The 16,147-nt window shown below is 49.5% G+C and overlaps 1 protein-coding gene across 1 annotated transcript; it reads left to right on the top strand.

Annotated features, from left to right (window-relative positions):
* The first annotated feature begins 4,049 nt into the window (after window positions 1-4,049).
* PRODH2 (proline dehydrogenase 2) lies at window positions 4,050-15,620 on the top strand. Its single transcript, XM_033845394.2, has 10 exons — window positions 4,050-4,223; window positions 4,300-4,496; window positions 4,587-4,725; window positions 4,808-4,894; window positions 10,377-10,457; window positions 10,544-10,699; window positions 10,803-10,969; window positions 13,800-13,910; window positions 14,299-14,384; window positions 15,344-15,620. The coding sequence occupies exons 1-10, from the start codon at window positions 4,050-4,052 to the stop codon at window positions 15,526-15,528; spliced, it is 1,383 nt and encodes a 460-aa protein (XP_033701285.1). The 3' UTR covers window positions 15,529-15,620.
* The last annotated feature ends 527 nt before the right edge of the window (window positions 15,621-16,147 follow it).

Genomic DNA, 16,147 nt, shown 5'->3' with positions numbered 1-16,147 from the left:
CTGCATGTTAAGTCGTCACTGAGCCCCAATATTAAAGGCTAAGTAGCTGTGCAGGGCATCAAGACATAGGAGACCGCAGGAGCACAGCGTGCGGAGGGATTTTCTTAAAATTGTCGCTGGAGAATAACTGTCAAGGCAGGGAGAGGTAGGAATTGAGGCTGGCGAGATGGGCAAAGATATATCACGAAGGTCATCTTATGGTGTTTGTACTTTATCCTATGGGTGATACGAAGCCACTGAATAGCTGAAATGCAACAACGGACAGACAGCATTTATTAGCTGTTTCCACACGCCAACCCCTTTTCTAAGTTCTTGTTATGTATTCTCTTCCGGAACCATCAGAATTACTCATGAGCTCAGTTGTTCTGTCATCCAGAGTTCATTCACCCTTTTCCTGGTGACCTGCAGTCTCCTCTTGGGAAGCATCGTTGCCTGGTCTCCTACTTCAGATATGCTTTGTGCTTCGTATGTAGCCCACTCTACCTGGGGCTCCACGAATAGGGATAGCCCTGGGAACTGACCAACCAGAGTGTCTTATTTTCTAAAGCCCAGTGATTGGCTTACGGGTCATCAGGTGACCCAGTCAGAACCAACGAGAGGACTCTGACCTCCGCAGTTGTTCTCCCCCTTAGAACACTGCCCTGCCTCTGAGCCAATATTAAAGCCCCTTTTACTCTCAGCAGGAAGTGGGTGGTCACCCACAGAAGGACCATCTGGGAACTTCAAGAACCTTCCCTAGCTACAGTTGAGCAGCTTGCTGTGTTCTGCCAATTCTGCCAGGAGCTCAAGTTTCCCCACCTAGCCTCTGCCCCCCACCGCACTGTCATTTTCAACTTCACTTTCTACCAATCCTAGTTCTGTGTTTCAGGTAGTTAAGAAGAAATGCTTTACCTCCTTGTCTTTAAATCGTCTGTGATCTCGACCTGGTATGCCCACCCATTTTATTCAATAAGAATTTGTGGGGCATCTAGTCCGTGCTATACTCTGGAGGATGCAAAGATAAATAGTAGATCTGGTTGTCTTCAATGTTGTGCAATTTCGCTTTGATGTATTTAGGCATGAATTTATTTGTATTTATCTTGTTTAGGATATACTTGCTTCTTGGAACTGTGGATTCATGTTTTTCATCAGTTCTGGAAAATTCTCAGCCATCATTTCTTCAAAGATTGCTGTTCCTCCGTTCTATTTTCTGCTTTTTGGTCTTTTATTAGATATTTGATGTATCTTAATCTCTCTTTCATATATCCATCTCTTTGTCTCTTTGTGCTATGTAATTTCCTCTGATAAATCTTTCAGTTCAAAAGTTCTGTCTTCAGCTGTGTCTAATCCACTGTTTTAATTTTTATTGTGGGAATTATATTTGTTATATTTTTAATCTCTAAAAGTTTCATCTTTTATTTTTCAAATCCACTTTTTTCATTCCTGATACTCTCTTGTTGCTTGCTTACATTTGTGATTGTATATTTTATTTCTTTAAAAATTTTACAAAGGGCTAGTCTGTAGTCTGATTTTGACAATTCCAATATCTGAAATTCTTGCAGGTCTGAATCTTTTGTTTGTTGTTGTGTTATATTGTATTTTTCCAAAGATGGCCAAATCAAGATTTGCTCTTTACAATATGACTTGACACAGGGCAAGTTTATGACTATGGCAGAAGTGACATTGTGATTTCTAAAGCTAGGTCATAAAAGGCAGTACAACTCCTCCCTGATTCCTTTAGGATGCTCACTCTAAGAATTCCACCACCATGCTGCAAAGAAATCCAAGCATCCTGTGGAGAGGAACTGAGGCCCCCAGCCCACAGACCTGACCGAATCTCCAGCCAACAGCCAGCACCAAGTTGTCAGACACGTAAGTACAGTATCTTGAAAGTGCATCCTCCAGCCCCAAGTTGAGCCAACCCTGCTCATACTACATGGAACAGAAACAAACAATGGAACCGAGCCCTGCCCAAATTGAGAAATTGTAAGCAAAATAAATTATCTCTATTTTTAAAAGCTACCAATATTAGGGGTAGTTTATTTTGCAACAGTTGTTAACTGGAGCAGTTGCTTCTGCTAACCCTCACTCACGGTGGCTTACTTTCTTGTGTGCTTGGTGATTTTTTTTTATATATTACCAGGCTGGAACATCATTATTTTAGAGTGATTTATCTTATCTTTTAGGGCAGACCTCAAAGTTAACTACTGATGAGATTATTCCTGGGGTTTAGGGGACAAGGACATTAAATCCACACTTGGCCACTGGCTGTGTGACTTCAGACATCTTTACCTCTCTGAGGCTCCACTTTTACTATCTGTGAATGGGAGGTTGTGCATTAAAGGATTAATTTTGTCCAACTCCTGGGAGGTAACCTCTAATCCCTTAGAATATCCTGCTTGTTAGGAGTATCTTTGTTTACCTGGGGTCCTTGGGCTGTGCAGTATAAACTTGACCCCTGGAGGGGCTGGAGACTAAGGTCAGTCATGTGGGAGGTAGGCCATGCCCATGTGACTGACCCCCAATAAAAAGTCTGGACACCATGGCTCATGTGAATGTCCCTGGCTGTGGCACTCCATGTGTGTTTTCATGTTTTGTTGCTGGGAGAATTGAGCACCATTCCCTGGGCTCCGCTGGGAAAGGACAATGAGAAGCTTGCTTTGGTGTCTCCAGGACCTATGTCTTGTCTTGGCGTCTCCAGGTCGTATGTCTCCTGTGTCCCATAGCTTCTTCCCTTTGGTATTTTTAATCTGTATCCTTTCACTGTAATAAATCGTAACCACGAGTAAACCAGTTTTTCTGAGTTGAGTCCCTCCAGCGAATCGGTGAGCCTGAGGTGGTTTTGGGGATCCCTAAACACAGGGGTGATTAATGTCATATACCTCTTCAGGGGCATAGACACCAATGGGGTTGTACGTACACAAAACTTAATGATCACAGCCAGTATGTATTGAGCACATACTGTATACCAGGCTGTGTGTGTCCACGAGCTCACTGGATCCTCGTAACAACTCCGTGAGGCTGACACTATGATTCATTTCTTATTTTTATTTTATGGTGAAATGTACTGTACATTCAGGAGTGTAACATATAAACGTATGGCTTTAAAAAATACTTATAATGTGAACAACTGTGACTCCTCATCAGGTTAAGATAAAAAGGACATAGAAGCCCCCATGGGCCCCTACCCAGTTACAACTCCTCTAATCCCTTGAGGTAACCACCTTTCTGACTTTTGTGATAATAATTTCCTTGCTTGCGTTTCTTTGTAGTTTGACCACCCATGTATGTATCCCCCATACTATATTGCCATTTCATTATCCCTGCTTTTGAGTGTTTTGAATAGAACAAGACAGCATGTCCTGTCTGGCTGTTTGGTGTCTGGTTTCTTTCACACACCACGTGTGTGAGATTTATCCATGTGGTTGTGTGTGTCAGTAGTTTATGCTCTTTTCACTGCTCTGTAGTATTCTGTTGTATGACTATACCACAATGTATTTATCCATTCTCCTGTTGATGGAAATTCCCATTTGGGACTATTACAAACAATGCTGCTGGGAACATTTCTTCCTGTGCATGTTTCCTGATGCCCATGTTCAAGTTCTCTAAGATATATACTTAATATGGAACAGATAGGTAAAAGGTTATGTGCATTTTCAAATTTATTCAGTAGCACTACCCTCTCTCCCATTTTAAGATGAAGCAATTGCAACAAGAGAGGTTAATAACTTTCCCAAGGCCACAAAGCCACACTGCCTTGCTCCCAGAGCCCACATTCTCACTTAACACCCACTGGCATATGATGGGCACCTAATAACTGTGAGCTGTTATTCTGAGGGTCGTTGGGGGCTGTTTTGGGGGGTTTCCTTTCCTGTCCCCATTATTCTGAACTATGTCCCCATAAGTTAATAATTAACTGCCCCTCAAGGAGCCTGTGATCCTAAAGATTTACCTTTCCCTGGTTACTGTCTGGTTAATCAGTCACTGCCCCTGGCCGGGCAAGGGGCACTAGGTGGACCAGCTGCCTCCAAAGCCCCCTGACCTGGTGTGGAAGTGGCGGAGGAGTCCTGATGCTCTGGACCTGTCGTGTGCTCTGCTCCCAAGCGGGGCCCTCCGCTGGGGGCTGGAAGCCCCTGTGCTTTGATGGTGGGGCCTTCCACCTCAAGAGCACAGGAGAACTGACCCGGGCTTTGCTGGTACTACGGCTGTGTGCCTGGCCCCCTCTGGTCACCCACGGCCTGGCGGTGAGCAGTGACCGTGGGGACTGGCCCAGGGGCTCCCCAGGGCCAGGCTCTGAGCCCTCGCTCCCTGTCACCCCAGCTCCAAGCCTGGTCTCAGCGACTCCTGGGGTCCCAGCTCTCGGGCGCGCTTCTCCGAGCATCCGTCTACGGGCAGTTTGTGGCTGGTGAGACCACAGAGGAGGTGAGGGGCTGTGTCCAACAGCTGCAGAGCCTAGGCCTCCGGCCCCTGCTGGCGGTGCCCACTGAGGAGGAGCCAGACTCAGCTGTCAAGACTGGGTGAGTAGGGGGCCAGGGACCAGGGTGGCCGGGAGGCTTGCAAGAAGGGGGTTAGTGGGCTCCAAACCCTGACGCCTGCTGGCTGGGCAGCGAGGCCTGGTATGAGGGGAACCTCAGCGCTATGCTTCGATGTGTGGACCTGTCACGAGGCCTCCTGGAGAGCCCCGGCCCGACTGGAAACATCCTCATGCAGCTGAAGATTACGGCGCTGATGAGCACTCGGCTCTGTGTAAGGGACCGGCAGGGTGGGAGGGGAGGGGGTGGGCGCCCCCCAGGTCCCCCTCGCTACCCCATCTACCACCCCATTCCAGAAGGAGTTAACCTCACGCGTCCGAAGGCCAGGGGGGTCCTTGGAGCTGAGCCCTGAAAGACTGGCTGAAGCCATGGACTCTGGGCGGGTAAGGAGCTCAGGCTGGGGGAGATTGAATGGTTGGTGGGGAATGTGGGGGAAGCAGAGCCCCCTGGACTTGGAGGTAGCAGGCACCCACCAGAGGCATGTTCGAAATGTTTAACTACCTCTACTTTCCAGGCTTAGAATGATCAGAATAAGTGTGGCTACAGACCTGGGGCATGGCTGGAATAAATGGAATAGGGGTCACCTGGGGACTCTAGGGGAGGGGCCTGGGGGCTGGGAGCTCTCAGAGGAGACACTGAGACAGCAGCTCTTTACCAACTAGAAGAAAGTAATCAATATTTTATCAATCGACTCAGCTATGCTAGTGTGTGCTAACTAGCTGGAAGCTATGATTAGACCAATGGGTTTTGGTTCATTCATTCACTCATTTGTTCTTTCACTTATTCTTTTTTTTTAATTAACTGTAACTTTTGAAAAATATTTACTTTATTCATTTACTTATTTGGTTGCGCCGGGTTTTAGTCGTGTCAGGTGGGCTCCTTAGTTGTGGCACGTGTGCTCTTAATTGTAGCCGGCAGGCCCCTTAGTTGCGGCATGCATGTGGGATCTAGTTCCCTGAGCAGGGATCGAACCTGGGCCCCCTGCGTTGGGAGCACAGAGTCTTAACCACTGCGCCACCAGGGAAGTCCCTCTTTCATTTATTCTTTATTTCCATATCTTATTTCTACCTTCCCTGCCATCAGCAGCATGTATCTCTTTGTTACTGTGATTTTGTTTTGCCAAGTATATGCTCTTTGGGGGCATATTTTTCCAACATTTTATTATGAAAATTTTCAAACATACAGAAAAGTTGAAAGAATTTTACAGTGAACACCCATATACCTGCTGCCGTTAACATTTAACTATATTTGCTTTATTTATTTATTATTTATTTTTAAACATCTTTATTGGAGTATAATTGCTTTACAATGGTGTGTTAGTTTCTGCTTTATAACAAAGTGAATCAGGTATACATATACATATGTTCCCATATCTCTTCCCTCTTGCGTCTCCCTCCCTCCCACCCTCCCTATCCCACCCCTCTAGGTGGTCACAAAGCACCGAGCTGATCTCCCTCTGCTATGCGGCTGCTTCCCACTAGCTATCGATTTTACACTTGGTAGTGTATGTATGTCCATGCCACTGGGCTTATACTTGCTTTAAATCATATCTATCCTTCTATCCATTCCTCTATCCATCCATCAATCCACATTTTTTTGTTGCATTTCAAAGTAAGTTGCAGACATCAGCACACTTCTCCCCCAAATGCTTCAGAACGCACATCACTAATTAGAGTTCTGTATGTATTTCTTTTCAGGTAAAATTTACATACAATGAAATGCACACATTGTAAATGTACCCTTTGATGATGAGCTTTGACAAATACACATCTGAGCAATTCAAATCCCTATCAAGGTATAGAACCTTTCCATCACTGCAGGAAGTTCCCTTGTGCCCTTCTCCATCAATGGGGCTGGGTGGGGGGTGGAGGGTATAGTTTTAAACGCACACAAGTAACATTATGGCATTCTGTTTCTTACTTTTTTCACTGAGCACTCTGATTTTAAGATCCCTCCAAGCATCTCTGTGTACATCTAATCCATTTTTTAAAATATTTATTTATTTGTTTGGCTGCTCTGGGTCCTAGCTGTGGCACGCGGGATCTTCGTTGCCGCGTGCGAGATCTTTTAGTTGTAGCATGTGGACTCTTAGTTACAGCATGTGGGATCTAGTTCCCTGACCAAGGATCGAACCTGGGCCCCCTGCACTGGGAGTGTGGAGTCCCAACCACTGGACCACCAGGCAAGTCCCTAATCCATTGTTTTTAATGGCTGCTTCTGGCCGCATGGTTTACCTCTCCTGGGATGGACACCCGGGTGGTTTCTGAGTCTCCATCATCCCAAATCATGCTGTCTGGGACCTGCTGAGGTTTCTTTTTTTAATTCGTAATTTTTAATATGTGTCACAGAACACATAGAAGCAGGACTTAGTGCTTCAAAGGATCAGCTTTGGAGTGTACCGAATTTCACCTCTTCATGAACTTCGTTTACTCATGTGAGGGCAGTGATAGTAATTTCTTCCCAGGGTGTTTTCAAAGACTAAAGCCCCTGCCAGGCTGGCATCTGCACGATGACAGAGGGGCCCTCATCCCTCTGTGTCACTAGCTTCCCTTGGCTTCCCCAACACCATCACACCTGGTGTTCCTTTTCCACCTCTGCCAGCTCATTCTCAATCTTCGTTGGGTTTTACTCTGCCTGACTCTTAAATATGGAGGTTCCCCAGGGCGAGGTCCCGGCTCACTCCTCTCTCAGTCCTTACTCCCCTCCAAGGGGCCTTCGCACCCACCCCTACAGCCTGTTTCCCTGCTCTGCGCTCATGATGCCTGCCTTCTGTCTCCAGCCCCAGCCTTTCCTCTGAGTCCCTCTGGAACCTCTGCCTGGACATCCCCCAGACCCCTCACACCAACTGGGTCCCACACTGGCCTGTGTCTCCCCAAACCTGCCCCTTCCTCCTGTCCCCATCTCAGAGCAGTCCTACCACCCCCATCCCGATCCCAGGCCCCACCCATCCTTGGTCTTCACAGCCACTGGCTCCACAGCACGATTCATAACTGTCCTGTCAACGGCCATATCCCAGGCCATGGCACCTAGACAAGATGTGATAAACATGTTAAATAAATGAGTAAATGAATGGAGCAGGTGAGTCTGAAACAGAAAATTAATGGTGGAGAACTTACCACTCACAACGTGCACTGTCCTAAGTGGTTTATATGTGTTCAAGGGAAGCATTTACTCTCCGCCTGAAGATGCTGAGGTTTAAATCCCAGGTCAAGCTGTGTGATTTTATAAGTTTATTTATTTATTTATATTTTTGGCTGCGTTGGGTCTTCGTTGCTGCATGCGGGCTTTCTCTAGTTGCGGCAAGCGGGGGCTACTCTTTGTTGAGGTGCGTGGGCTTCTTATTGCTGTGGCTTCTCTTGTTACGGAGCACAGGCTCTAGGCATGCAGGCTTCAGTAGTTGTGGCACACGGGCTCGGTAGTTGTGGCTCACAGGCTCTAGAGTGCAGACTCAGTAGTTGTGGCACACGGGCTCAGTTGCTCCGTGGCATGTGGGATCTTCCCGGACCAGGGCTTGGACCCGTGTCCCCTGCATTGGCAGGCGGATTCTTAACCATTCTCCACCAGACACAGCTTGGAAGTCCCAAGCTGTGTGATTTTAGACGAATGACTTCAACTCTCTATGCCTTCACCTCTGTTTCCCCCTCTGTAAAATGGGGATGACAATAGTCCCTACTTCAGAGGGTGGTGAAGGGTAAATGAGGACCTGAAATTGCATGTAGCACCCTGCCGTCCCTCTGTGAGGGCGGCGGCTCCACCAGCTGCTCACACCCCAGAACTCTCCTGGGATGATGCCCCATAGGGAGACAATTCTCTGACTGGGGAGAAGAGCTCCGCAGGTGCCCCTCACCCTTCCCTTCTCCTGGAGAGTCTTCTCCCCCAGGATGGTATCCATACCCATCCTGTTGACCATACTGGAGCCCTAAATTCCACCTGTTCCTCTTCCTTTAACTTCCCAGTTTCTTTGAACCCAGCTGGACTCCCTGAGTCACCAGCAGGTCACATTCACCCTCGAATCCCCATAAGAGGACCCTGAACTAGGGATAGTTATTATTTCCACATTACAAATGTAACAATTCCCTAAACGTTTGTTGAACATCTACCACATTCCAGGTGCTGTGCCAGGGGTGGGGATGATGACCAAGATAAACAAAATCTCTGCCCTCGAGGTAATTACTTGCTAGTCTGGGAGGCGCAAGAGACTCTCAATTGTTAAAACCAAAGCCAAGTTGGGGCTTGCAGGGCCTCTGTGCCGAGGCGCGGGGAGTGGGGGTGGGGGTGGGGGGATGGGAAGCGCACCCAGCCAGGAAAATCATTCTTTTTCAAGTTTAGGTTCTAGTACCCCTTGGGGTCTCAGTTTCCTAATCTGGAAATTGGGAATAATATTTACTTAATTGTTTTAGGGGATCAAATTTATTAATGCAGATAAAGTAGGTGCTTTTGAAATTGGGCTCCGAGGGCTTCCCTGGTGGCGCAGAGGTTGAGAGTCCTCCTGCCGATGCAGGCGACACGGGTTCGCGCCCCGGTCCAGGAAGATCCCACATGCCGCGGAGCGGCTGGGCCCGTGAGCCATGGCCGCTGAGCCTGCGTGTCTGGAGCCTGTGCTCCGCAACGGGAGAGGCCACAACAGTGAGAAGCCCGCATACCGCAAAAAAAAAAAAAAAAAAGAAATTGGGCTCTGAGAGCTTCCCCATGTTAGTAAACCGCCTTTTCACTTGAGCTCTTTTGAAAGGTTTCTGTTTATTGTTCCCTTACAATCAAATGATCTTGGATTGAGATGGGGAGTGTGGCGCAGAGACAGACACAGAGAAACATTGCCCTCTCTTCACTCTATCCATAAGTGTGTGAAAAAATGTAATAAATGTTTAATTATACTAAAACAAAAAACAAAGCCGATATGTGACAAGTATAGACAGCCATTGTAGGGAAAAATAAGGCTGAGGAAGGGGAAGGGAAAGCCCCAGGAAGGGAGTTGCAAGTTCAAACCAGAGAAAACCTCATAGAGAAGGTGGCATTGAAATAAAGACCCTGCGGAGAGGTTGGAGTGAAGTAAGTGGACATCTGGGCGAAAAGTGTTCCAGGCGGAAGGAACAGCCAGAGCAAAGGCTCTGAGGTGGGAAGGTACCTGGCACGTTCAAAGACTAGCAGGGAGGCCCGTGAGGCTGGAGGGCAGTAAGCCAGGTGGAGGGTGGGAGGAGGTGAGAGCAGAGGGGTCAGACCAGGCGAGCCTTGTGAGCTGCAATGAGGCCTTCAAAGTTCGCTGAGGAAACTGAGGTCCCAAGAGACGAATGCGAGGTAACACTTATGGCTCTTATTCTGAGCTAGCTACTGTTCCAAGCACTTTCTAGATGCTAATTCCAAGTCACGTCAGTCTCCCAGTGGAAAACGGAGCTTGGAATAACATCTGCCTGCTAGGATCGTTGTAAAGATTAAATACATAAGCTGGCATCTGAAGCCACCTATTATCATAACAGGTATTGAGCGCTCATCATATTCTGGCACTGTCCTGTCCTGTGTATGTCCAGTCACAGCTCATATATTAACCCATTTTTATCCACACAGCGACTCCATGAGGTAGTTATTATCATCACCCCCATTTTACAGAGGAGAACATTGAGGCCCAGAGAGGTTATATGATTTGTTCAAGGCCACACAGTAAGTCGTGGAGCCAGGATTCAAACTCAGATTCTGAGCTCTCAACCATTGTATTATCCCTCAGTAAATAATATCAATGTGATCCAGCTACTTTTCAGATTTCGAACAATTTCTAAACTGTTTTTCCCTTCCTGCTGGTGGGGGAGAGAAGACTTAGGCTCTGGAAGGGTCCAGTAGCCCTGAACTGCTCTTGCCACCCCCCACCCCCCACAGGACCTCCAGGTCTCCTGCCTCAATGTCGAGCAAACCCGGCATCTCCAGGCCTCCTTGAGCCGTTTGCACCGGGTGGTACAGGTAACACCTGCGGCCGCGGTCTGGCTCCGCTGCACCTGCTTGCTGGTCACTCCTGGGGGCCCGACCACAGTCTCTCTCGCCCTCAGCACGCCCGGGCCCAGCATGTGAGGCTCCTGGTGGACGCTGAGTACACCTCCCTGAACCCTGCACTCTCTCTGCTGGTGGCCGCTCTGGCCACTCGCTGGAACGGCCCCAGGGAAGGCGGGCCCTGGGTGTGGAACACTTACCAGGCCTATCTGAAGGTGTGTGGTGCACTTGGGGCGGGCGGGGGGGGGGGTCCGGGGGAGGGGACCGCAGGCCGGGGTCCCGGCACCTTGACCCGAAGCTGCCTCTGTGCTCTGCCAGGATACCTACGAGCAGCTGAGGCGGGATGCTGAGGCCGCAGACAGGGCTGGCCTGGCCTTCGGGGTGAAGCTGGTACGAGGGGCATATCTGGACAAGGAGAGAGAGGTGGCCCGGCTCCAGGGTACCGAAGATCCCACTCAGCCTGACTACAAGGCTACCAGTCAGAGGTGGGACTGGGGCAGGCTGGCCTCTGAGACAAATAATATTAGCATCTAACCTTTCATCAGAGCTCACTCCCCAGGGTACTGAGTGTCCTGTGTGGGTCCACACAACACTCCCTCTCCCCAGTCCAGGACACCGTCACTTCCCACCTGAAGAGCAGCCTCCTCCTTGGGCTTCCTGCTCCCTTCTCTAACCCCCTCCCCATTCGGTCTCCACGTGCAGCCAGAGGGAACCTGCCTCAAATCTTGTCCCTCCTCAGTTCAAAATCCCCCCATGGCGCCCAGTGCACCCTTGATAACCCCCAGATCCTTGCAGCGGCCTGCAATCCTGTCCCCTCGCTCACTTCACTCCAGCCACACTGGCCTCCTTGATGACCCCCAGGGCCTTTGCACTTCCTGTTCCCGCTGCCCAGAACCTTCTCCCTCCAGACAGTGGTGTGGCTCAATCCCTCACCTCCTTAGATCTTTATTTGTTGGTACCTTCTCAGGGGACCTTCCTATCAAAAACTAGAACTTTCCACACCCACTCACTTCTTCGATTTATTTTTCTTCCGGCACTTATCAGCAGTTGAGGTTTCACATTCGGTTGCTCATTATTCGTCTCACCCACGGGAGCGTGGGCCCAGGAGGGCAGGGCATTCTGATTTGTTCACTGCTGAACCCCCAGTGCTTAAAATTGCGCCTGCTGTGTGGTGGGTGCTTGGTACAGATCTGTTGAAAGAATGAATAAACAACCCAAGCGGTAGATACTATTATTATCATCCCCATTTCACAGAGGATGAAATCAAGGCACAGAGAAATGGAATCACTTACCCGCGGTTGCACAGCTAGTGAGTGGCAGGGCCAAGATTTTTGGCAGACTGGCTCTAGAACCCACATTTTTACTCACCTCAAATCATTGTGAGTTCCTTGGGCCACCATCCCATGGCCCTGGGAAGAAAGAATTTATTCTTTCAGGGAATTCCCTGGCAGTCCAGTGGTTAGGATTCTGGGCTTTCACTGTTAGGGGCCCAGGTTCAATCCCTGGTTGGGGAACTAAGATCATGTGAGCTGAGAGGCCGCAGCCAAAAAAAAAAAACAAAACAGAATTTATCTTTCAATACATACTTGCTGACCACTTTATTTTTCTTTTAAATTTATTTATTTATTTATTTATTTATTTATTTTTGGCTGTGTTGGGTCTTTGTTGCTGCGCTCAGGCTTTCTCTAGTTGCAGCAAGTGGGGGCTACTCTTCGTTGCTGTGTGTGGGCTTCTCATTGCGGTGGCTTCTCTTGTTGTGGAGCACGGGCTCTAGGCGCACGGGCTTCAGTAGTTATGGCACGCAGGCTCAGTAGTTGTGGCTCATGGGCCCTAGAACTCAGGCTCAGTAGTTGTGGTACATGGGCTTAGTTGCTCCACGGCATGTGGGATCTTCCCGGACCAGGGCTCGAACCCCTGTCCCCCGCACCGGCAGGCAGATTCTTAACCACTGTGCCAACAGGGAAGTCCCTGACCACCTGATTTAGATCAGGAACTGTGTTGCACCCTGGTTGCAGTGGCAACCAAGGTGGCCACCAGGCCCTGTCTTCATGGAGTTTTCAAAGCCCAATTCCATTTCACAGTGGACCAAGGAGAGGTCTGTAGAATTGCAAGTACTCACCAAGCTTCCAGAGCAAGTTGCCAAGCCACGAAGGCTAAGCTTGCATCCAAGCCCATGAAGCTTCCTAGGCACATTTGTGTCCCATAGGCTTAATCATTTGGCACCATTTTTGGTTTTTTTTACTGAGATATAATTCACATATCGTAAAATTTGCTATTTTAAAGTGCACAATTCAGTGGCCTTTCGTATGTTCATAAGATTGTGCAGCCATCACCACTATCTAATTCCAGAACGTTTTCATCACCTCAAAGAGAAACCCCAGGGCTTCCCTGGTGGCGCAGTGGTTGGGAGTCCGCCTGCCGATGCAGGGGACACGGGTTCGTGCCCCAGTCTGGGAAGATCCCACATGCCGCGGAGCGGCTGGGCCCGTGAGCCATGGCCGCTGAGCCTGAGCGTCCGGAGCCTGTGCTCCGCAACCGGAGAGGCCACAATAGTGAGAGGCCCGCGTACCGCAAAAAAAAAAAAAAAAAAAAAAAAAAAGTTGAGTTCTCTAGGACTGGAATCGCTGGGTCATATGGTCACTCCATGTTTAACTTTTTGAGGAACTACCAGATGGTTTTCCAAAGTGGCTGCAGCATTTTAGACTCACACCAGCACGGTGGGAGGGTTCCAATTTCTCCACATCTTCTCCAGCACAGTACCGTTAATGTTTTAATAGAGATTTTGAATAAATAATACATTCACATGATTCAAAAATCAAAATGATATGAAAATGAACACACCGACACAGCTCACATCCGCTCCCATCACCATGTAATCACGGGGTCTCCCTGCCCCCGCAGGGGCACTCCACTCTCGTCTGGGTGTTCATTTAGCCGGTCCCCCACTTACAGACATTTGGGTTGTTACTAACCCTGCTCTGTAGACACTGCTGCAGTGAATGACCTTGGATAAATGTCATCTTGTGTGATGTGGCCCTTTGCTGTGGAGTGCCATTGTGCCAGAGGCTGTATGTCCACCCTCATCTCACTCCATCCTCACAACAACACTGTTAGGTGAACGTGGGTTGTTAAAGAGAGGAAAAAGCCTCAGAGAGGGGATGTCTTTCGCAGGGGAGGCAGGTGGGATGCAGGTACTTCCCGACTTCAGGGTCCTTGCCCTTAGGCACCCCACCTCCCAAGGACAGAAATCCCCAGTCCCTGGGGCCTAACTCTCACTTACCAGGTGTCATATGCCAGGCCTTTATCTCCCTTCAGTTACAGCCGCTGTCTGGAGCTGATGCTGACCCAGGTGTCCCATCGTGGCCCCATGTGCCCCCTCATGGTGGCTTCCCACAATGAGGACTCTGTTCACCAGGCAACCAAGCGGTATGAAGTAGGGGACTGGGAAATAGGTACCCAAAGGGTGGTGGATGTGGAACAAGGGGAGGGACAGTGTGGGCCAGTAGGTTCAAAGGGGATCTGGGGAGGATATTCAAAATATTTAACTCCTGCTACACCTGCAGGTCCCATAGGCCCCAGCTGAACAAGGCATTGCCCCTTATTTGCTGGGGCATGGGGAGGTCCCAGGGCTCCAGGGAAGAAGTGGGGACTCACTGGGGATCCTTCAGGGGGCCCAGGGCAGTGGTTATTTATCAGTGAGTTTGGAAGTACTTCAACATTTGAATAACTAGCACAGCCATATGAGCGCATCATGGCTGACTTTCAGCTCTGGATCCAGCCACTGTCTGGATTGATGATGTGGCCTTTTCTGTAGCATGTGGGAGCTGGGCATTCCTCTGGATGGGCCTGTCTGTTTTGGACAACTTCTGGGGATGTGTGACCATGTCTCCCTGGCACTGGGTACGTGAATGATCTGTCCCTCCCAGCCCCACTCCCACATCCCACCCAGTCAGCCCCAGGCCTCATTCCCTCCCAAACAGATCCCATCTTCCGTTCCCAGACAATGCCTGGCCAGGCTCCCATCCAGAGCCTGCAGCCGGTCCGAGCGCCAGACCCTTCCAGATAGATCTGTCCCATAGCTGAAGGCCTTGCGGGCCTGTGTCTCTGTGTCTGCGGTCTGTTGTTTCTGTTGGTTCTTCATCGTGGTATCTTGTCACCTGTGTGCTTTGTTTTCTTTACTGTGTTGTTCACCAGCGCCTGAGACCAGAAGATTTATGTTTTCTTCTGCCAGGTGCTGAGGGGTACAAAGTCAGTGTACCCTAACTTCACGGCTTGAGGGGTTTTTTTTGAGATATCCCAGGGATGCAAATTGAGGCTGCAAATATTTTAGGGGACTAACCCATGGCCACAACCTATCAGAGATGGATTTCTCTAGTTTTTTCCTTGCTCTGCTCATGGTCAAGGCCATTCCCCGGGAGTGAGGGAGGGTGGGAGGTTTGACTTCTTGTTATCTCTTACTTTGAGGGTCTAGATTTTTGGATTCCAACTTAATCTGGGGAAGTTCTCCTTTATAACTCTTACCGTGGTCAGGCTTTGGGCCTCCATTTCTGTACCCCCTGAGCTTTGAAGTCATTAAGTAGCAGCCCAATTTTGCCTTCAGGATAGAAATGCTTCTTGTGTAACCCTTCCTTCTCTGGATTCTCACTTTCTCTTAATTCTTGGATTAAGCATTTTCATAACTTTGAGAAGATTTTTTTTTTAATGTTTACTCCAGGATTTTTAGTTTTTTCAGTGGGAGATTTTGTCCAACCCACCTAGTCTGCCATGTTCTCAGAAATGGAAATCTCTGTTCCAGATGGGGCCTGGGGGAGCCTCTCCCCCAAACACCAGCCCACACCCTGCAACTACTCTCCCTCCAGGGCAGGCTGGCTATGCTGTGTACAAGTCCATCCCCTATGGCTCCCTGGAGGAAGTGATCCCCTACCTGATCCGGAGGGCCCAGGAGAACCAAAGCGTACTGCGGGGTGCCCGCAGGGAACAGGAACTGCTCAGTCAAGAACTTCGGCGGAGGCTGCTGGGGCGGGGCCTGAGGGTACCCCATTAGCACCCCCAGGGCTCATATGGTCAATAAAGGTCCTGAGCTGCTGCCCAGGCAGCTGCCCTGTACGGAAGCCGCCTCCTTGGGGAAGGGCTCATCTCGGCCTCAGCCAGCCCAAGCTCAGGGGGCTCTGTGGCTCAAGAGAGATCTTTAGATGACCCTAGAGCATAGCAAGGGCATTGATCAAAGACTAATGAGCTCCCCCACCAACCCTGAGGCAGACGATCCTGCGATGGGCCTGGGGTCAGCTCTACTCAGCCAGCTAGTGGCTCACGCGGGAATTTGCTTTACTCCAGTGGACGCCCAGGTGAGGAGCACAGATGAAGAGCAGACACAGAGGCACTGAAATCTAGAGGCTGGGCTAAGGCCACACGTCCACGGAGGGACAGAGAGAAGAAGCAAGCCGCTCTCTCATTTAATAAGCATTTACTGAAGCTCCTTCTGAGCTAGGCTTCCAGGTGAACAGGGTTAGGGACACAACAGTGACCAAACACAACCCCAGGCCTGGCCTCACAGAGCTCTTAGTCCAGTAGGGGTAGACAGACCCATCTTCAGACAGCGACAGCCCAGGGTGGTCAGGGCTGTGATGAGGGGAGCCCAGGCAGAGTATCAGGGCAACGTTGGG

This window comes from Tursiops truncatus, chromosome 19, assembly GCF_011762595.2.
Source record: "Tursiops truncatus isolate mTurTru1 chromosome 19, mTurTru1.mat.Y, whole genome shotgun sequence".
Lineage (NCBI taxonomy): Eukaryota > Metazoa > Chordata > Mammalia > Artiodactyla > Delphinidae > Tursiops > Tursiops truncatus.
This window is presented reverse-complemented; position numbering and strand designations above follow the sequence as displayed.

Excerpts from the sequence above, each read along its gene's own strand:
- PRODH2 (XM_033845394.2), top strand. The coding sequence starts at position 4,050 with ATGCTCTGGACCTGTCGTGTGCTCTGCTCCCAAGCGGGGCCCTCCGCT. Across the intron at positions 4,497-4,586 it reads GACTCAGCTGTCAAGACTGG|CGAGGCCTGGTATGAGGGGA; the intron begins GTGAGTAGGGGG and ends CTGGCTGGGCAG. Across the intron at positions 4,895-10,376 it reads AAGCCATGGACTCTGGGCGG|GACCTCCAGGTCTCCTGCCT; the intron begins GTAAGGAGCTCA and ends CACCCCCCACAG.